Source organism: Furipterus horrens, unplaced genomic scaffold (assembly GCF_987537825.1).
Source record: "Furipterus horrens unplaced genomic scaffold, mFurHor1.1.pri manual_scaffold_6, whole genome shotgun sequence".
Lineage (NCBI taxonomy): Eukaryota > Metazoa > Chordata > Mammalia > Chiroptera > Furipteridae > Furipterus > Furipterus horrens.
The window spans coordinates 123,616,101-123,638,195 of record NW_028327176.1 but is presented as its reverse complement, the minus strand read 5'-3'; the positions used below and the strand labels follow the sequence as shown (position 1 = coordinate 123,638,195).

The window sequence follows — 22,095 nt, the reverse complement described above, 5'->3', positions numbered from 1 at the left end:
TAGTTTTTCCTTTATTGCACATTTCTCTGTAATATTTTATTCATTGGCTTAATATATACTCAATAAAAATTTACCCAAAACTCTTCAGTTGTCTTAACCTGCTCTAAAGATGTCCACCGATACTCTGTCTTCTATAAATATCATTTTCATAAAAGGTCTTTCCTGGAATCTTCTGACTTATTTCAATTCATAATGTTGCTTTCTAGGCCTGGTGCATAGCTGTCATTCTGAAATTGCCTTTCAACATCACCTTCTCTCATTTATTGTTCTTCAGTTTCCTGTACCTTAAATCTCTCTTTTATTATTATTATTTTTTTTTTTTTGGTTTACTAGCTCATTTAGTTGAAGAATATCATTCAGTAGTGTCCAGGAAAGTGTACATGGGAAAAGTATTTTTGAAACATAATATGCCTGAAAATATCTTAATTTACCTTTATACTTGATTGGTAGTTTGATCAGGTATCAAATTCTGAGTTGAAAATAAATTTCCTCGCAAATATTTGAGAAGATTCCATTGTCTCCAGTTTTCCATTGTTTGCTTTTGAAAAATCTGAAATATTTGTATTCCTGATGTTTTGTTTGTGAACTTAAACTTTTCCCCCTCTTCTTTGGAAGCATATAGGATCTTTTCTTCACTGTAGTACTGATGGCCTCAGTATAGGCCTGTTTTCATCCAAGTACAGAGCACTTGGTAGGCTTTCTATCTGTAAACACAGGTTTTTCACTTTTTAGAAATTTCTTAAATTGTATCTCCAATGATTTCCTGCTATTTTCTCTTGTTCCTTCTTTCTGTAACTCCTGTTATTGAAATGTTGGACTCCTAAAAGTGGCTATCTAGTTTAATTTCTTCTGTGCTCATATTTTCTGTTTTCCTTTTCCTTCACTTTTGGGGAGATTTTTCTAACCAAATGCCCAAAAAGTTTATTTAATTTATGTTTTTACTATCATATTTTTAATGTTTCAAAAAATCTTTTTTATTCCCTAAAAAATTTTGAAGCACCATTTTTATGGTTGCAAAACATGTTCTTATCTTTCTGAGATTATTTATGTATGTGTGTGTAAATATACATATATGCATATACATATATATTTTATATATATTCATATACATATATATTTTATATATATATATTTTTTAAGTTTTGCAATTCCTGCTCTGTGGTTTCACCAAGCTGTTTTCAGGACCTAACTTTCATACTAGATACTTTCCTCAGATACCTGCTAATCCTGCATTGTAAATCCTGCAAAGACTGAAAGCGGAGTGGAAGCTGTTGGTTTGTAAGTGGAGCTAGTGCATGTTAAGCTTTTGTGATCTGGCTGCTTTGTTGCCTTTAGGGAACCTTTCTTATCAGTGCATTCATGTTTTTCCTCTTGTGCTAGTTAATGTCCCAGGAAAATAATTCCTTTCTGCTAAGTAATAAAGGTCCTGTTGCCAGGGTCTGGAGCTAAATGGGGGGAGAAAGTTGGCAATGTATCAACAACTGTACACATATGTTCACTTAATCCCAGTTTTAAAAATACATGTAGTACCTTCACCCTCAACTTTAATTTGCCCAAATAAAATACCTTTAAAAAAATTATTTCCAGAGAACAAATCTCTACTCTTTGTCTATCATCTGAGGTAGGAGAAAAGATCCAGGGATCTAAGTACTTCCAAAGCACACTTCTGACCAATCTGCCTTATTTTACCTTCCAGCATCTAGACTCCATTCCCTCTTCTAGAAGTAAATAGTAGAGCTAATTTCTTTCCTTTCCTTTCCTTTCCTTTCCTTCCCTTCCTTTCCCTTTTTCTTTCTTTCTTTCTTTCTTTCTTTCTTTCTTTCTTTCTTTCTTTCTTTCTTTCTTTCTTTCTTTTTTTTCTTTCTTTCTTTCTTTCTTTCAAAAGAATTGACAAACAATATTATATTAGTTTCAGTTGTACAACACAGTGATCCTACTTTTATATAATTACTAAATGATCACCACAATAAGTAATTACCATCTTTTACCACACAAAGTTAATATAATACTATTGTCTATATTCTCCTTGCTGTACATCACATCCCCATGATTTATCTCTTTTATATCTGGAAGCTTGTACCTCTTGATTCCCTTCACCTATTTCACCCACTCCCCCAACACTCCCACCTCTGACAATCATCAGTCTGTTCTCTGTACCCAAGTCTGGTTTTGTTCTGTTTTGTTTGTTCAGCTTTTTGTTTCCTTTTGTTGTTTAATTCCACAAATAAGTGAAAACAAATGATATTTGTCTTTCCCTGTATGGCTTACTATACTTAGCACAATAACTTCAAGGCTGATCCATATTGTTGCAAATGGCAAGATTTCATTATTTTTTATGTTTGTGAAAGGATCAGGAGATGATGTCTAGCTACTGGGTACATGGAGGAGCCTCAGGAATGTCATTACAATGTCAATAAGACAGAACTACTGCTAAAGAATGTTCTATATGCAAAAATTGTATCAAAAGTCAGAAGATAGTATTTAAGTATATGGGAACATATGAAGTATAACTTGTCATTTATTTTCATTGTCTTATTTTTTTAATTAAAAAACAACTACATTTTGTTCCTATTATTAGCTCAGCATTATAGCAAGAATAGTGGAGAAAACAGGATATGGCCCTTTCCTCAAGGAGAAGAGTAACAAAAAGAAACATTTATCAGGCCCTTACATGGTACCCAATATTATGCTAAGCACTTCATTTGCATTTATTCACTGAAAATTCCCAACAGCCCCATGAGTTATATAATAATAGTCATATTTCTTATTTCCATTTCATAGATGTAGAACTAGATGTTAGTTCACTTGTCTAAGGTCAATACTAGTAAATAAAAATTTTGGGATTCTAACTTAAGCTATTAATATCTGTGATAAAAACATATGAAAAGCTAAATACAGTTTTAAAAATCTGAGCTGTTGTAGATAAGCTGAAATACGATAGCAAATGGCAAATTGAAAAGTGAATTATGTTGACAATAATAGAGATAGAACTTCAGAAGAGGAGCCTATTTCAGAATCAAATTGATAAGGAAGAATTTATTAGTGAAGTGAGATTTGAGCCATGTTTTGAAAAGTGAGTAGGATTTGGATGAAAAGAAGGTATTTATTTGGGTGGGGTGTGCCAGTCTCAATGATTTCCCAAATGTTATTTACTGGGTTGGCCACACCGTTCATTTAGTTATTTCTGTATGATGGCTCTAGTAGTACTTAGTTATCTTTAACTTATTCAAAACAATTTTGTTAGATTGTATTGTAACAGCTGTCATATCAGCATGTATTTAAAAAAAAATCAAAATTGGTGAATTTTTGTGCCGCCATTTTAATATTGAAGATGAAGAAAATATGCAACATTTTTGGTGTATTATGCTTTATTATTTCAAGGAAGGTAAAAACGCAACTGAAACGAAAAAAAACCAGATTTGTGCAGTGTATGGAGAAGGTGCTGTGACTGATCAAACGTGTCAAAAGTGGTTTGTGAAATGTCTTGGTACTACTGACATTTTGGCCAAATAATTCTCTGCTGTGGGGCTGCCTTACGCATTGGAAGATGTTTAGCAGCAACCCTGGCCTCTACCTACTAGAAACCAATAGCAGGAGATAGCCGACATACTCAAAATATCCAAATCAATAAAATTGTAGGCAAAAATGAAAAAAATGTGTCTTATTTTACAGAAAAAAACTAAACAGATTTTTGGCCAACCCAGTACTTTTGGTGATCACAGTATCCTTTCAAAATCACATGAAAACTATGAAGATTTCCCTAGGTAAAAGAGTATATACTCCTATACAAAAAAATGTGCATGCAGTTTTAAATTGTGTACCTAAAGATCTGTGGCCTATAGAAGAAACTCAAGTATTAACAAAACATACAAGAATCTTCATTACCATTCCTTGTTAAGCTGCACTCCTTCCCAACCAAATCCGCCACGCTGTGGCAGTTCCAGGGTTCTCCATGGTTCACTGCCTCTGCTCAAACAGTTTGCATACCTTCCCCAAACCCACAAATTACCTGCCAGGTGGCCTGCCTAAATTTTATTTGTCTTTCCAAATTAGTTTAAGGTACCGGTAAGTCTCGAATAGGAAAAACAGTGATCAACTGAGATGGCGAAATCAAGACCAGAAGAAAATAGAGGCAAAACAGTGACAAAAGAAAATATCAACACTTTATCTTATTATATATAAAACAAGAATAGGGAGCTATAAAAGGAACAATCACAAGAATAAGAACACAGAAACTAAAAATATTTTAGCAGAAATAAAAATTTCAATAGAATGGCTAGAAGATATTAAGGGAATCTGCCAGGAAAAACAAGGATAAACAGTACAATAAAAAAAAAAAAAAAAAGGCAATTTAGTAGATGTGGTCTAGAACAAGGAGATTGAAAACATAGAAAGGAGAAATATGAGAAAAACTTTTCAGAACTGAAGGATGAAATCCCAGATTCAAAGACTCACCATCACTCAAGAAATTTCAAAAGCCCTACATTGAGTTGCACCTTCCTGTAGTTACACAGCAATGGAAACAACAGAGATCCTACGTGTTCTGGGGGTGTGCCACGGTAGGCCACATTCAAAGGCTTTATATCAGAATTACATTGGAATTCTCATTAGCAACAATGCAATATAGATGTTCATAGAAAAATATCTTAAATTGTATGGAAAAATTATTTCTCAACTGGAAATCTATCTTAGTCCATCAGTCAAGTTTAAAGTTGGAATAAAATATTTAAAGCAAACAGACATTTGAAAAGTTTACATCCAATGAACCCATTTTAAGTGAGCTCATAAAGAATATTCATCACCTCAGTCAAGTAGTAAACCGAGAAAAGAAATACATGAGATCCAGGGACTATGCGATACAGCCCAGGAAAGCCTCAAAGGGAATTCCCAGGGTGATGATTAAAAGAAAAGAAGTCCTTAGAGTAAAGCTGATGGGCAGACATAGGGAGCATTCTCTAGATTGGGAGGATTTAGGGGTCCAGAAAGTGTCTCTTTAAAAAAAAAAAAAAGGTGGAACTGATAAATGAATTTGTCCATCCTGAGATGATGTTTGCAACTCATCAAAGAGTCTGAAAGAAAAATCAATTATAGGTATGTTGAAAACTAAGCAAATGAAAAAATATTAATTTTAAGCAATTACTTTTAGAAAAAGGAAATGAAATTGTATATTACATGTCTCGGTGCTAAGTTCCATATTTATAACAATATAAATATGTAATGTTGATTTAACCAAAACATTATGGTAAAAATTGTTTGGAGAGTAGGCGGAGGAGGGCAGCTATATACAACATAGATTTTTATCTTCCATAATATGAAGTGAACAGATTAAAAAAAAAATAAGCTGAGAAATAGCAATGTAAACTTTTTATTTAAAAACAGAGGTGTAAATGGTGGCAGACAGAAATAAAGATCTGGCCGTGATGATCCCTGACAGGTGGTACTGAGGAGCTGAGTAGTGTGAGGCAGGTCTAAGTCTTTGTTATTATAAATATGAACTTTTACTTAAAAGTATATTGACTGATTTCCACTTCCAGGAGGTGAACTGACTTATTATATCTGTTCCTCTCACTAAGAACAACTTAAAACCCTGGGCATTACATCTGAACAAACCTAAGAAAACTGACAGGCAGGCTGGCTATGGACCTTAAGACCAAAGGAAGAACAAAGTGGTGATTTTCCTGTTTTCTTTTTGCCTCATATTTGGAATTTTAAAAGCCATCAACTCATAAATGACAGCAGGCATGGAAAAAAATAAACAACAGTAATGAAAGCCTGTTCTCTAGCCAAAGGACATTAAAAAAGGCAGCCTAGCAATATGTAAAGTTTTTAAAGAATTCCCTCCTTAATGCAGCCAAAGACCACAGGAAAAAAAGAAACCTGTGGCCTACTCCATCCACGGAAACAAAGGCCAGGTGGGGAGCCTAGAGCTCCACCCTTATCAGGTTATAAGGAGATGCCCCAAACCCACCACTAGGGGCCGTGTTGTGCATTGAGTAAACTGAGTAAGGCATAGTACATGGTTACAAAGACCATAGATTTTAGTGGGGGAAAAAAACACACACAAAAATGAGTAAATAGCTATTGTACAGTGTGATATGTGCTGTGATGAATTTATGTGAGGGATACTTAGCAAAAAGAAAGGAAGACAGAAGCAGGGTAGGAGGGAAGGTTTCTTTGAGGAGCTCATCCAAGAGCTTAATTTGTAAGCATAGGTGTCAGCCAGATGGAAGAAGGGTATTCTAGGCCAAGGGACTGACAGGTACTAAGGCACAGAGGGAAGGAAAAGAACAAAAAGTACTTGGAAAACTACAAATAAGTCTGTCTGACTGGACTGGAGTGTACTTTGGATAGAAAAGAGAAAGATAATGCCAAGAAGGCTGGATAGGGGCCAGGTAGAGAAGAGCATTACAGACTATGGTGAGGAATGTGTACTTTCTTATAAACCCACGAGGAGCCACTGAAGGATTTTCAGTATTTTTTAAAGATGACTTTGACAATGCTGAAGTAGATGGATTAGAGGAGTGTCAGAGGAGTCAGGAATCTGAGAGTAGGCAAATGCAGAAATCCAGAGGGAAGACAGCATTTAGACCACAGCAGTAGGTATAGATCCCAAATCTGAGATTGTGAAAATATCGCCACACTCAAATGCTAGGTGCTAGTGTGCACAATGCTGCTAACTGGCTTTGTGGCCTCAGGCAACTCTCTGAGCCTCATTTTTCTCACCTACTAAATGGAAATAAGAATGATTATCTTGCCCATCTCACAAGAGTTATTGTACAAATACATAATGGATGTACCCTGGCTGGTTTGGCTCAGTGGATTGAGCGTCGGCCTGCGAGCTAAGTGTCGCTGGTTTGATCTTCCAGTCAGGGCACATCAGAGAAGGAAAACTCTGACTCCAAAAAACCTCCGCTGCCTTGCGGTATACCTCTTCAGGGGAAAGGCTAAGGGAGTAAACCCCGACAGAAAATCCGGAGCCGGAGTCCCTAAGGCGGTTTGACGTTGTAGTCAACACCGGCAACTCCTGCGGCGCACCTGAAGCCAAGCTGTATTGACTCTGTCTTTCCCCTTGGATCCTTCAGCTGCGAAGAGAGGGGGGGGTCTGCTGCATGGGCAACAGCAGACCCTCCATATCACCCTGCCCAGGCTCTGTAGCTTCAGCTTCACTGGAGAGGACACTCCAGCGTCATCGCAAGATGTTGATTCAACACGGGAGGAGACAGATACCGTGTCACTCCCGAGTGGGACTGCACAGCCATTCTCGGCGGTGCAGATAGACTCTTAAGAAGCTACACCATCGTCTCTCGAGACGGACGGCTGCCGACGACGACGACATAATGGATATGGAAACACTATAAAATGATAAATATAGTGTACTATTCCCTAGTGCTGTTACATCACACTACCACAAACTTAATGGATTCAAGCACCAAAAATGTATTGTTACAGTTGTACAGGTCAGAAGTCTGGTGCCGAAATGGAAGTGCTGATGCTTCTCTAGAGCCTCCACAAAGTGAAGAATGCGTCCCCTTGCCTTTTTCAACCTGCTTCCTTGGCTCATGGCCCCTTCCTCCATCTTTAAAGCCATGAGCATAGCACCTTCAAATGTCTCTCATTTTGCCACTGACACTCCTGCTTCCCTCTTTACTTACAAGGACTCTCTGTGAGTACTGGGCCCATGTGGGTAATCCAAAATAATCTCCTCATCCCAAAGTCAGCTGATTAGCAACCTTAATTCCCCACCCCACTCCCAAGTCATGTAATATAACATATTCGCAAGTTCCAGGGTTAAGATGTGGATATCTTTAGGGGGACATCTTTACCCTACATACAAAAACATTCTAATTTAATGTCTATTTGGCTGTCAGTTGTTTTCCTTAGATTTCACTATATGGCCAAGTTATTTTATAGTTTAAACACTAAGAAATCTGAAAACAATGTTTTCTAAGTAACTCACTAATATGTCTGTAAGATTTACCAATATACACTAAACACTTAAAAGTTCAATGACAACTAGATTTTTAAATTCTAACTTAATATAATCATTCCCATTTCTTCGAAACAAGTGAAAATGTAAGACAAAGATACTGTTGCAAAATCTAAATAGAATCATAAGCATTCTGGTGTTAAACATCTATGATAGCATCCTGGTCTATAAAGAAATAGAGGACAGGCCCTGGGCTGGTGTGTATTAGTTGGTTGGAGCATCATCCTGTAAACCAAAAAGTCATGGCTTTCATTCCCTTTCAGGGCACATGACTGAGTTGCAGGTTCGGTCCCTGTCCATGTTTCTCTCTCCCCAACTTCCTTTCTAAAAGCAATGAAATAATGTCCTCAGGTGAGGATGAAATTTAAAAAAAAGAAAGGAAAGAAAGAAATAGATGGCAGTACAATGCTAGGGTTAGCTCATGCTTTTTCTAGTCACAGAAATCAACATGTTTTGTGGTATAGAATTATAGGAAAAATCAGGCAGTCAGTCAAATAGATACCTTGAAGGTAAACATTTCTGTTCTGACATGGGAAGGTGAGGAAGGTACTACACTAGAGCCTGCCGCTAGAGGACAGCTCAAACGAGTTAAATCCAGATTGCTCCCCAGTCGCCCTATAGTAGACCTAGTATAAACCTCTGTAAGCCATCTGGTTTCAAGGTACCTTCTGTATCTATCAATTATGTCATTGTACATTATACCTGCTAGTTCCACTCAATGGCTAGCCTAAAAATATAAAACAGTAGTCCTCCCTTTTCCACAGGGAATTTGTTCCAAGTCCCCCAGTGAATGCCTGAAACCAGGAATAGTACTGAACTCTATGTCATCTATGTTCCTTCCTATACATACATAAAAAAGTTTAATTTATAAATTAAGCACAGTAAGAGGTTAACAACAATAATAAAATAGAACCATTATAATATGCTGTAATAAAAGTTATGTAAATGTGGTTTTCCTCTCTCTTGCTGTACTGTACTCACCCTTCTTCCTGTGATGACGTGAGATGCCTACATGATGAGATGAAGTGAGGACCATGACATAGGCATGTTGACATTGTGTTAGGCTACTATAAGGCTTACTTGAGCACAAACCCCACAATAATGAGACAGTGGATCTGATAACCCAGATGGCTACTAAGTGACTAATAGGCAGGTAGGATATACAGCATGAATACGCGTGACAGAGGAATGATTCAAGTCCTGGATGGGGTGAGATTTCATCACACTACTCAGCACAGTGTCCCATTTAAAATTTATAAACTGTTTATTTCTATAATTTTCCATTTAATATTTGTAGCCAATGGCTGACCACAGATAACTGAAACCATGGAAGGTGAAAGAGTGGATAAAGGGGAACTTCTGCACAGACGTAGGTCTAAGATAACAATTCCTTAAAAATTTGTTATTAAAAAAACAAAGTTTCCAAGATAATGCAAAATTAATAGGATTTATCCAAATCTGCAAATTCAAAAATCACATATGTTTCCCTAAACCTACTAATAATTTCAACAAAGTTTATATCAGGGAATTATTTAAAATAATTTCCAGGGTATCTCGTTTCAGTCTTCCCATGTCTTGAATATGTACAGCCCTGACATAACATATTTACAATGATGACCTCAAATTTTTAAAAGACACCAAGTTCTTATTGTTCATTAAAGAAAAACTAAACGAGGTCAGAATAATTTTACAACTAAATGTACTGAGAACCTGTGGTTGAAGATTTATATTTTATTTAAAACTTGGATATTTTTGAATTATAAATATGTGAAACCTGTCAGAATATTATTCACCCACTTTTTCCTATCACACTGCACAAACATAAGTTCACTTTAATGAAATCAACAGCAGGGCTCAAGTTTTTAAACAGTATAATTTAATTAAACACTCCTAATCTATGGAAACAGGTTTTCCAAAGAAGTATACTTTTTCTAAACTATTCTATTTTTTAATCAATCAAGAGTAGAGTCAATAAAAATGCAATAATAGAAGCTATTCTATATTTCATTTCATGTTAGGATATACTCTTTTATGAAACTTTGCTTATTACACAAGGAAAGCTAAAAGACAGAAAAGCATTTATAAAGAACAATCATTATTCAACTTTTCTAATGAAAAAGATTTATGAACATATCTAGGAGATGATGGAGATGGTCATGATGGTGATGGTGACAATAATGACAAAAGTTTGAATGACTTAGTCTAAGATGCTTTTGCTGGAGAGGAACAAAAATGTCCTCTCCAAAAATGGAGAGAATGAGTCATCATCCTAATTATAATTACAGTGCACTATTTTATAATTCTCTCTCTAAATGCAAAAATTACCTCTCCAAGAAAACAGCAAAGCCATTCATTTACTATTCTTCTACTGCTGACCAACTCACTCGACAATAGCTTGCACCATGACAGATGTTGCTGACATGTACTTCAGACCCATCTGTGCCATCAGAAGCCTGTTCTATATACTCCTTTACTTCCATACAATTCCCAAGGCTACTGTTGTGTAGTCCAATCCTTAAGTGAAAAACTAGACTGAAAACATATTTACGTCATCTGATATCTGATAAGGAAAATAAATGTGAGCATCTGAAAGGTTCCAAGTCATAAAAACCTGTTTAAAATAGTTTTAAAAGAAGAAAGCAAAAATAAATCAAGGAATATTAAGTATCTGAGATATTTATTGATGGTTAGGAAACAATTACATATCTCAAATGTTATTATGGAAGTCTAATTGACCCTACCAGGTAGAAAAAAAAAATTCAGTTTCCCAGACAGAAATCTTAATGTCTTTCACAAATGCCAAAAGGTTAATCATAGTTTTCTTTTATACTGATCAAATCATACCTTAAGAGAGAAGGAAAGAAGAGAGGTATGTACAACAGCTTAGGTTAGTAGTTCAAATTCTGTCAGGGATTTAAAATTTCAAGTAAAGCCAATAAAAACTATGCATTAGATAATGGCACTGAGGACAATGGGCAATGATCTATCAAAAGAAACAAAGTGCAACGATACTTTTCTTATAGTGAAATACAGTAAGTTAGACAGGCCTTGTAGTTTTCTCTGTGATATTTTCAGTAGTCAATTAAAAAGATATTAAAAGGCCCTGCCCTATGTAACTAAGTTGGCTGGAGTGTTGTCCCATAACCAAAGGGTTTTGGGTTTGATTCCTGGTCAGGGCACATTGCCAGGTTGCAGGTTTGATCCCTGGCTGGGCACGTATGGGAGGCAACCAATTGAAGCTTGTCTGTCTGTCTTTCTCTCTCCCCCTACCCCCTTCCTCTCTAAATGCAATGAAAAAATGTCCTCAGGTGAGGATTAAAAAATTATTTAAAAAGGATTAAAATGTAAAGGTATTTGGAGTTTCCCAAAGGATCAGATAGTAAGGAACATAGAAAGCAATAAAAAAAGACTTTCCATTACATCTCAAGAGCTAAACAACAAAACAACTTCAGGCTACCTCAGTGTCACTTATGAAAAAAAGAATCCCTGAGTCAGCCTTTCTAAGCAATGTTAAATGAATAAGAAAAAACTATACTAATGCCATATATTATATGTTCCTTCCAGGCATCTCCTAGTCAATGCCAGGAAAAGAAAAAATTCAATATAATACAAAAAATCCATCATGAGGAATTTAACACTCATAGAAGTTATAGATTGGGAAACCGTCGATGTTACTGGTTTCTTGAGAATACTGAGACTTTTTGAGCAATAGGAAGTAAATGCAGGCAGAACTAACCAAAAGAGAAGAAACCAGGGGTGCTGATAAAGAACGGAGTAGGTAATTCAAAGTTGAAAGGCACAAACCTGAAGCCCAGGCATCCATTTAGAGAACAATGCTGTAGCAATCAGAGGCCAGAGGAGGGGACATGACAATAGGTAATAGCTGCAAAAGGTCCAACTAAAAACTGAGCCACAAGGCTAAGGGACGCAATAGGTTTTGTCCAATGGGAATGTTCACCAAAACTGCAGACATATTATTTCATAAATAGAAGAGATTTATTACTTACTCGATTTATATGGTTGTTCCTTAAAATAATCTGTAGTAGGGTTTTCTCAAATTCTTCCAACTTCTCGGAACACTTTTTAAGAATGTGACTAGATAAGTCACAATCATTGATCAGTCTAACCAAAGTATCAACAGCTTCTGTCCAAAAGCTTGAAAAAGGAAATTTGGGTTCACGGTAAAAAGTGATTAGGCCGTCTAGCAACTGAAAAACAGAATCAGATACTGTTGAAGAATTGTTTTCAAAATGGCTTAAGTGTGTTTTGAGACTCCCTGATTCTGTCCAGTTCTTCAGTCCAAGAAGATGTTGCAAGAATTGCATGTGAGAGGACAAAGGATTTTCCAAAGTGACACAATGTTTTTTCCCAATGGGCAGTGATGGAAAAGGTGCAGGGGTACAGCTATCCATAAAATCCTGTGACATCTCTGAAGTTTCAGTCCTCTGATCATTTGATAAATCACACCCAGAATCTTCCAGCACGGTTAATGTATTTTCAGAATTTTCCGGTTCCTGGGCCTGTAACTGGGAAGATGAGTCTCCTGAAATAGGAGGAAAAAATATATAAATGTAATCTTTCTGAGGCTAAAATATTTTCATATGAAATTGACATTGACGTTTCTAACTTAAAATGCTAAATGAAGCATGTAGATATGTATTAAACATTTTAAAACAGTAGTGTAAAAACTGAATAGATGAAAAACTGAAAGAAATTTCTTAGGCTTACTGTAGAAAAGGTCTTTATCTTTAGTGGTGATTCATCCATATCACTATCTCTCATTCAACTATGTGCCATGCTTGAAAGACAGAGGGGAAACCGCCAGACCCGAAGGAAGTTGTATCTGGTACAGATTCCCACAAAGGCAGACAAAGAAATAAGATGTATCTAGAAAGAGATTTGCCCAGGGAATTTTGAAAATAGGAGGACTCTGGTTAGCTTAATGCATTCTGGAAGAGGTAATGGTGGAACTAACTTATAAAACATAAGTAGAAATTCAAAGTTAAAAGTTAGGGGGATGGAGAAAGACAGAGTTCCATTACTGAGGGGTAAGCACAAAAGCACAGGCTTAAGGAGAAAAATAAAAGCATTGTGTATACAAGGATCCACATTAATTTCACATTTCTTTTACAATAAATAAATAAATAAATGAATAAGGCAAGAAATTAGGATGGAGAAATATGTATAGGACAGGTAATAAAAGATCTTAAAAGATACATATTAAGGACCCTAGAATTCATAGGTGTAGAGTTAGTGTAATTTAAACTTGAATACTGTAAGACTGCTTTGGAAAAAATACATACAACCAGACAGGTACTTATATACAAAAATAAACAATTTATATGTGTATGTATACTTATTTATAATTATCAATCTATCTAAAGATCCTTAAACTATTTCTATAACCACTGGAGAAATGCCAGAGAAATACTGCAGTTAAGGCTTAACCTAGTAACTTGAGGTCATTTTTTGACAGAGATGCCATCAGAAACACAAATATGGTTGTTTGCGAAATGATTATCAGTAAAATATACACACAAAATTGAAAAATTCTCATTGAACATTCACACATGCAAATATCTATGAGACAGAATTTGAGAAATATTCCTGACAGCAAGTATTTCCTGAAGCAGGAAAGAGACACTGAACAGTGTAATGCCGGAAAGTGAAATGGTCTGGTTTTCATTTCATAGATCACTCTATTGGCTATATGAAGAGCAGATTGGAGGAGGACACAATAAGACACTGAAAGATCATCTGTTATTCCCTGTATCAGGTGATGAGAGAAATGAACCAAGCATAGTAGTAGAAGGGAAAAGGGAAGGGTTTGATCAGGGAAAGAAATGCAAAACATCAAAATATAATCTGGAAGCCAGATGACTGTCTAGATGTAGGCAATGAAATAAAAAGAGGAATAAATGCATCCTATGGTTCTAACTGAATGACTGGGTGTTACCAACTGAAATGGTAAAGATACAGACAACATAAACTGGCTTAGGAGAAACTATGAGAAGTTCAGGTTTGGTCATTTAAACAGTGAAGGAACTGGTAGAAATCTAGGCAAAGATATTCACCTGGAAATTGGCTACATGAGCCTAAGGGTGGAGAAAAGTTCTAGACTAAAAATACATTTTAGGAGTTATCAGTGTATAGATAGTATCTGAAGTAATAAAAATGGTTATGAACACTTGGGAAGAGGATGAGCAGTGACTAGAACAGGGGATCAAAGACGGACACTGAGGAGATCAATATTTGAGAGCTGAGTAGAGAGAAAAATAATCATCAAGAAGACAGAAAGAACAATTAAAGAGGCACAAGAATAAAAACGATAGTGTCATGGAAGTCAAGGAAAACAGTTCTGAGGAGAATTACAGGCAATAGAGAAGTCCAAGAAAATAAAGAGCTGGAAAAAATATGTTGGAATTACCAATTACAGAATCACCAGTGACTGTATCCAGAGCAGCTCTGGTTGGCCATGGTGGTGGCCAGAGGTCAGACTGCAATGGACTGAAGGGCAAATGGGCTCAAAGTAAGGGAAGAACGGTAACACTTCTGAGGACTTGGATCAGGAGGGCACAAACTGAAGAGTAACTGAAGGCAAACGTGGCGGGACAAATTAGGAGAAACATGAGCTATTATAGACTGGGACGAGAAAAAGCAATAAAGAAGCGTGTGTTGGCAATAGGAGAAAAAATAGAATGCCAGGCGGGGCGGGGCCCTAAAGAAAGTAGGAGACTGAGTCAAGGATCGCAATAGCTGGGTTGTGCCCAGTGATGTGCAGTACTTTTTTTTCCTCAGAAGCCTAGAAAAAAAGGATGAGAATGTATAGGGATAAAGAGAAAAAATGCCACTGTCATATGGGAAGTTAAAGGATATCTCACCTAAAAAGTTATATATGTTTTTAAAAACTGGAGAAAGGGGAACACTAGTTGAACAGGGCATAAGAATAATGATGAAAGTAACATTTTCTGCCCTCACTCCCCTATATTTGGAAATCTATCTAATTTGTTGCTCTTTGTCCTTCAGTAAAATTAGAAACTAATGAGACTAAATCAGAGAATTGAGCTTTAAGAGTTCATTCACTTAAGTGCCTACTACAATCACTGCAGATGTGCAAATGTGTGCTTGCTCACTGTCACTACACTGTCTGTACTTCAGGTCTGGAAGTAATGCCGCATGTTCAAAAATGTGGTGGCACCCAGAGCAGTGAACTATCAGCAGAGTGCTTAACCGCATGCAGCTATTTCTATACTAAAACAGTCAGACAGCCTGCCCATTGTAAGTGAATGGGCAATTTCGTTCTCTTATAAGCAAGGATAAACATTTGAAATGACTTCTCGCCACATCCATATTACCCCTCACAAAAGTAGAGGAAGGGGGTTACTACGGTAATTATTCAGGAAGATTATATTTCTGATTTATTATTTTATTACTTATTTATTTAATCCTTTTTCCATCAACGTTGATGCCCCTTTACCCTCTTCCACCTCCATCCACCCCCTCACCTCATGACCACCACACTGTTGCCCATGTTTATGAGTTCTTTCACTTTTTTTTTCTTAATTCAAATGGTGCTCCAGTAAAAACGTGAACACAAGTTTAAATATTTCACTAACCTATTCAACTTTCCATCAGTGTAAGTTGAATTTCATGGTTGATGATGATTTAAAAAAAGACTCAAATTCTACCAACTATTGGGAAGCAAAAAGCTGCCTTCTAGTTTCTGCTTTTCATTCCTCACTGGTGTGCCTTTTGGCAAGTCGCAGCCACACCATTTCATCTCCCCTGCGTGCTGATGCAGACAGATTTGAAGGGAGAAGTTTCACTCATTCATGTGCTCTGGGGACAGTAATACACAAAACCAACTACCATTTTCCCTCGTGGCCCTGTTTCTGGACCCTCAGGAAAGAGTGATGAGAGCATTATGTTGGAGATGCCCCCGTGCAAAACCACACAGAGAGGAATCTCCTCTCAGTTTGTTAAAGGAATGCATAAGCTCCACAGAAGAACCAGCGTGAGATTTTATACCATATGGCTTACAGTATTCACGTAACTCTATCAACTGAATAGAAGAATGTTATATTCATATTTCACTTTACAAAGCAGTTTCATCACATAATTCAATGTTGTTCCCAATAACCCTGGAAGATATGTTATTACCAGTAATGAAATGCAAGCTCAACTTGATTAAGAGGCCTGATAAAAGCCACACAGTGAGCAAGTGAATCCAATTCATCAGTTCCAAGTCCAACCATGTTATAACCACGGAAAAGAAGCCTACGTGTTTCTATACCAGCTTCTCCACATTTCCATTACAGTATTCATCTATTTCTATATGTTGTCCACTTGCTCGTCAGCTCCTGAATGGCAGAGGTCCTGTCTCTGGTAATCTTTGTGGTCATCTCAATGAATAATAGTATCATCTGTAGAAGATACCTTACTGGGAGAAATGCTTAGTGCTACAACTTGCTGCTGGCTGTGACAGATCTTCTTCATCCTTTAATATCCACTCATTTTCATCGTATACCAAACCATAACAACTTTATAAATAAATAAGAAAGATAACATAGTATAGATAGGAAAGAATATGGTTATTACAATTCATTCAAAACATTTCAGAATACTTGCTAACAAATAGAAAATAATATGCTTTTTATAGCATCTACTACCTCTTTTAACCAATAACCACTTATTTCCTCTCCTACTTGTTCTCAGTTATGCAAACTTTGAAGACTACAAACACCATTTGCACTGGAAACCAACACTTCCATAATAGACAGCACTCACTGCCTAATAAAGTAAATAATAATGAGCAAGTATCACTATTGTATATATCCCTATACAATGAAAAAGAGAAACAGGAGAAAAAAGCTTTCTAGAGAAAATTAACATTTTCAGTTAATCTCTGACAATAGTCAATAATATATTTATTAATACAATCAAGATTTTGAAATATACAAGTTTATTTGAATAATATATAGCATGGAAAGGGCCAGTAACATACTCCTGTCTATTTATTTTTTTAAATGTCATTATTTAAATTTTTTAATTTTTATTTATTATTTTTCTTTTACAGTTCTCCCATTGCTCCACCCCCACCAAGCCCACCCCTTCTCCCACAGTCAATCCCCACCCCGTTGTCCATGTCTGTGGGTTATTTATACTAGTTCCTTGACTAAACCCTTCCCTTAGTTACCGACTTCTCTCCCTTCCCCCTTTCCCCCTGGTAACTGTTAGTCTGCTCCTTGTTTGCATGTCTCTGGTTCAATTTTGCTCATTTGTTTGTGTCGTTAATTAGTTTCCTATATCAGGTGATACCCTATGGTATTTGTTTTTCATTGCCTGGATTATTCTCCGTAGTTCCATCCATATTGTCACAAATGGTAGGAGTTCTTTCTTTCTTTCTTTCTGCTGCATAGTATTCCACTATGTAAATGTACCACAGTTTTTTGATCCACTCATCTACAGATGGGCACTTAGGCTGTTTCCAGCACTTGGCTATTGTAAATAGTGCTGCTATGAACATAGGGGTGCATAGGTTTTTTTGAATTGGTGTTTCAGGATTCTTTGGGTATAATCCTAGCAATGGAATTGCTGGGTCAAAAGGCAGTTCCATTTTTAGTTTTTTCAGCAAATCCCGTACCGTTTTCTATAGTGGCTGCACAAGTCTGCATTCCCACCAGCAGTGCACCAGGGTTCCCATTTCTCCACATCTTCACCAGCAAATGTTGTTTGTTGATTTGTTGATGATGGCCGTTCTGACTGGTATAAAGTGGTATCTCATTGTGGTTTTTATTTGCATCACTCTGATGGCTAGTGATGTTGAGCATCCTTTCATATGCCTGTTGACACTCTCCATGTCCTCTTTGGAGAAGTGTTTGTTCAGGTCCTTTGCCCATTTTTTAAATTGCGTTGTCTGTCTTCTTGGTGTTGAGTCATGTAAGTTCTTTATACATTTTGGAGATCGATCCCTTGTCTGAGGTATCATTGGCAAATATGTTTTCCCATATGATTGGTTCCCTTTTCATCTTGCTGTTTTCTTTTGCTGAGCAGAAACTCTTTAGTTTGATGTAATCCCATTTGTTTATTCTTTCTTTTATTTCCCCTGCCTTAGGAGATGTATCAGTGAAAATATTGCTATGTGGGATATCTGAAATTTTCCTGCCTTTATTTTCCTCTAGGACTTTTATGGTGTCACAGCTTACATTTAAATCTTTAATCCATCTTGAATCTATTTTGGTGTATGGTGTAAGTTGGTGGTCTAGTTTCATTGTTTTGGAAGTCCCTGTCCAGTTCTCCCAGCACCATTTGTCGAAGAGGCTCTTTTTATTCCATTTGATGTTCCTTCCCCCTTTGTCAAATATTAGTTGACCATATAGACCTGGGTTTATTTCTGGGCTCTCTATTCTGTTCCACTGATTTATATGTCTGTTCTTGTGCCAGTACTAGACTGTTTTGATTACAGTGGCTTTGTTAGTATAATTTGACATCAGGTATTGTTATTCCTCCTACCATGTTCTTCTTCCTCAAGATTGCTGTGGCTATTTGGGCTTTTTTTTTTGTTCCATATAAACTTTTGAAGTATTTGTTCTAAGTCTGTGAAATATGTCACTGGTATTTTAATAAGGATTGCATTGAATCTATAAATTGCTTTGAGTAGTATGGGCATTTTAATGATGTTGATTCTTCCCATCCATGAGCATGGTATATGCTTCCATTTATTTGTATCTTCCTTAATTTCTCTCCTGTCTCTTTAAATGAGTCTTAGAAACTACATTCAGATTCCTCTACTCATTTACTTAGATGACTTTTCTAAACCTAAACTCAAAGCATGGCTAACAAGGAGTCACACCCAGAGAGAAATTAGAACCATGCAATTCCTGTTTTTTCCAGGAGGGACTAACATGAATCAGAAGTCAAATGATGCTTCTTCTTTTAACTTCTTATAGGGCTGAAAAGACTGAGGACTGTAACTTCTTTCCAAGTCACTGGATATGATCTAACATGTTTGTCATTAGACTTAAAAGAGAGAAACTACACACAGACCCTGATCCAGCAAGTCTAGCACACATTAAATACTCAAACTGTAAACCTACTTTTGTCCCACCCTGTATTATGTATAGCCATTAAATTATTATATAGACACAAAGAATCTAAATTATGATGAAGTGTGAAATTACATATAAGATACATAAGATATCAAATAAAATTACAGATTCTGTCTAAAATACCCTATAATCCTTATACACTGGATTTCACAGATATTCACTGCCACTTTACTGAGCCCTTCACACTTCCATTTTCTTTTAGTTAGCTTCCACCGCAACCCTACTTACATTTCAGAGTGAATCTCCAGTATATGGAACAAAACACTGTAGATCCAGTGCCCTTCTGCCACACACCTGTCCCCAAAATGCCCACGTCTGAATCTACAGCAAAGTTATCTTCTGCTGTCCCCCAAATATTTACATCCACATCAATTCTTGATGCCTTTTGTCATCCATTTCTACAGTCTCTACTCACTTATAAAATTAAACCTACAATAACAATTGTTTAAAGACGTCTTTTTCTGTATACCCTAACTTCATGCTTATAAAACTAAACAATCGTCAGGCACTGCACACATAAGCAAACAATTCATGTTTGTCCTACATGTTACCTATCTCAGCTGATAGCATGACTATTTCTCCAGGCACCAGGCCTGGGGTAAGGGATCATCCTTGGCTTTCTCTATTCTATCATGTACATACAGTGAAATGCCATGTTGTGCTGATTCTACCTTTGGAACATGTATTAGTCAGGACTCTCCAGAGAAACAGAAGACACACACAGAGGTATTTATTATAAGAAATTGGATCATGTGATTATGAAGACTGAGATGTTTCATGATCTATAGTCAGCAAGCTGGAGACCTAGGAGAGCCAATGGTGTAGTACCTGCCCAGCTATGAAGCCTGAGAACCAGGAGCTCTGAGAATGTAAGCTCCACTCTGAAGGCCAACAGGCTCGAGCTGCAGGAAGAACCATGTTTCAGTTCAAGTCCAAAGGCAGGAAAAGACCAATGTCCCAGTTCAAAGGCAGTCAAAAAGAAGGAATTCATTCTCACTAAGCCTTTTTGTTCTATTCAGGAGTTCAACTGTTTGCATGAGGCCCATCCACATTAGGGAGGGCAATCTGCTTTGCTCAGTCTACTCAAACTTTAATCTTATCCAAAAACACCCTAACAGACACATCTAGAATAATGTTTGACCAAATGTCTGGGCAATAGGTGTTCCAGACAAGCTGACACATAAAATCAACTATCATTACACATGTCTGAACCTGTCTTTCTTCAGTTCTCTCCACCACTTCAGTTCACACCTTCACAACCTCTTGCTCTGCTTACTGCAGTACTCTCAATACCCTCACCTAACTGTCGTCTTCTAGGCCACATTCTGAACTGGCCTGAGAGGCACCCTGCTAAAATTCTAGTTTGACTGCAGAATTGCCATCCTTAAAACCTTTCAAAATCTTCCCTTACCTAAAAGATAAAAGTCCTCCAAGATCCTCAGCTTAGCCAAGAAAGCCTTTCACTATGTGCCACCTGTCTACTTTTCCAGTGCCTCCATCCTTACTCTTATTTCTATAAAAGTAATATTAAATTATTACCATTTGCCAAAACACACCATACTAATTCATGCAACTATGCATTTGCATAAGTTGTTCCTACATCTGGTGTGTTCTTATACTGTAAACCAGAGATGGACTGATTCTTCAAACCCTATTTCAAGTTCTGTGAAACCTTCCCTGTTCAGCCCAGGAAAGAAGAAATCATCACACTTTGGGTTATCTTGTAACTTACATATACTTCTATAAATGCACCCAGTAACCTATTTTAAGTTTATTAGTAACTACCCATTGGAATGGAGAAATTCTTAAGGGCAGACACAGAGTTTACTACTCTGGGTATTCCTTTTGCCTGATGCCTACACTTCTACATGGTTGTTGCTGGTCTAAATATTTGTTGCATACACACACACACACACACACACACACAATGAAATCAAATAGCATCTCTTTAAATCACTGAAATGCATCACAAGAATATATAATTTGTCACTATCAACTATAATTTGTTAGCATTAATGATAATCACATGCACTGATAAATAGAACAATTTAAAAGTAATGTTTACGCCACCTGGTGGTCAAATAGGAAATGTAATTTTAAAGTACTACACAATTCATCTGAAAAGTGTTTCACTTTAAAGCAATTGTCTTCTGCACCTGGAAGGATATATTTTAGCCTACTATAAAGCATATTTGAGAAATGCTGACCAAAAATGTTGAAGTTTTGTTTCATCACACTCTAGCAGTCTGCATCACAATTTTAACTTTGAATACACCAAGTGAGGCAGCAATGTCAAATGCATGAAATTATAAGCTAATGGAATAATATGTCTGAGCTGAATTACTATATCTTCACTGCATGAAGGTTTAAAAAACAAAATAGTGTACTTTTTTTTGTATTTGTATTTATCATCTTGGTTCAGGACTATCTGACCATACAAGTCCTCCTGCCTTCAGATACACAAACTCTAAGTTGTTCTAGTTATCCCCATCCCTCTCTCCCAAGCCATCTAGTCGATTGCCAATTTAAACCTTCCTGATCATTGTGCCTTTGGCTTTCTTCTCCTGTTCCAATTTCCTGACTGTCCCCACCTTTCCTAGGCTCAGAGAACTCCTTTAAGCAGATGACTCTCCAATTTCTATCTCCAACCCTACCTTCTCTCCCAAGGTCAGGCTCCTAGGTATCTCAACATGACTTGATTTCAGAACTTTAAACTGCATATGTCCAAAAGAAATCATATCCTTCACTTAAACTTGGTCCAGTTCCCAAATAACAGTACTACTGCTCTTCATCTTGAACATTTGAAACCTAAGTGTCAACTCTGACTTCTTTGTTGACCACCATATACATTCTATTAATCCTGCCTCACTCTTCTGTTCCTTGGATCTACTAAATTTATTCTCATATTTTGGGCCCTTGTATTAAATGTTCCCTCTGCCTGGATGCTCTCCACACCCGCAACCCCGATTTTCTCAAGGCTTGTTCCTCATTATCATTCGA

At 36.7% G+C, this 22,095-nt stretch overlaps 1 protein-coding gene across 1 annotated transcript in view; it reads right to left on the bottom strand.

The window, feature by feature from the left end:
- The window catches only part of MEI4 (meiotic double-stranded break formation protein 4), a 153,259-nt gene that overhangs the window by 86,346 nt on the left and 44,818 nt on the right, over window positions 1–22,095 (bottom strand). Inside the window, exon 5 of the mRNA XM_090280813.1 lies at window positions 11,995–12,530. Coding sequence (XP_090136939.1) covers window positions 11,995–12,530 — 536 coding nt within the window. The remainder of the gene's footprint in view (window positions 1–11,994; window positions 12,531–22,095) is intronic.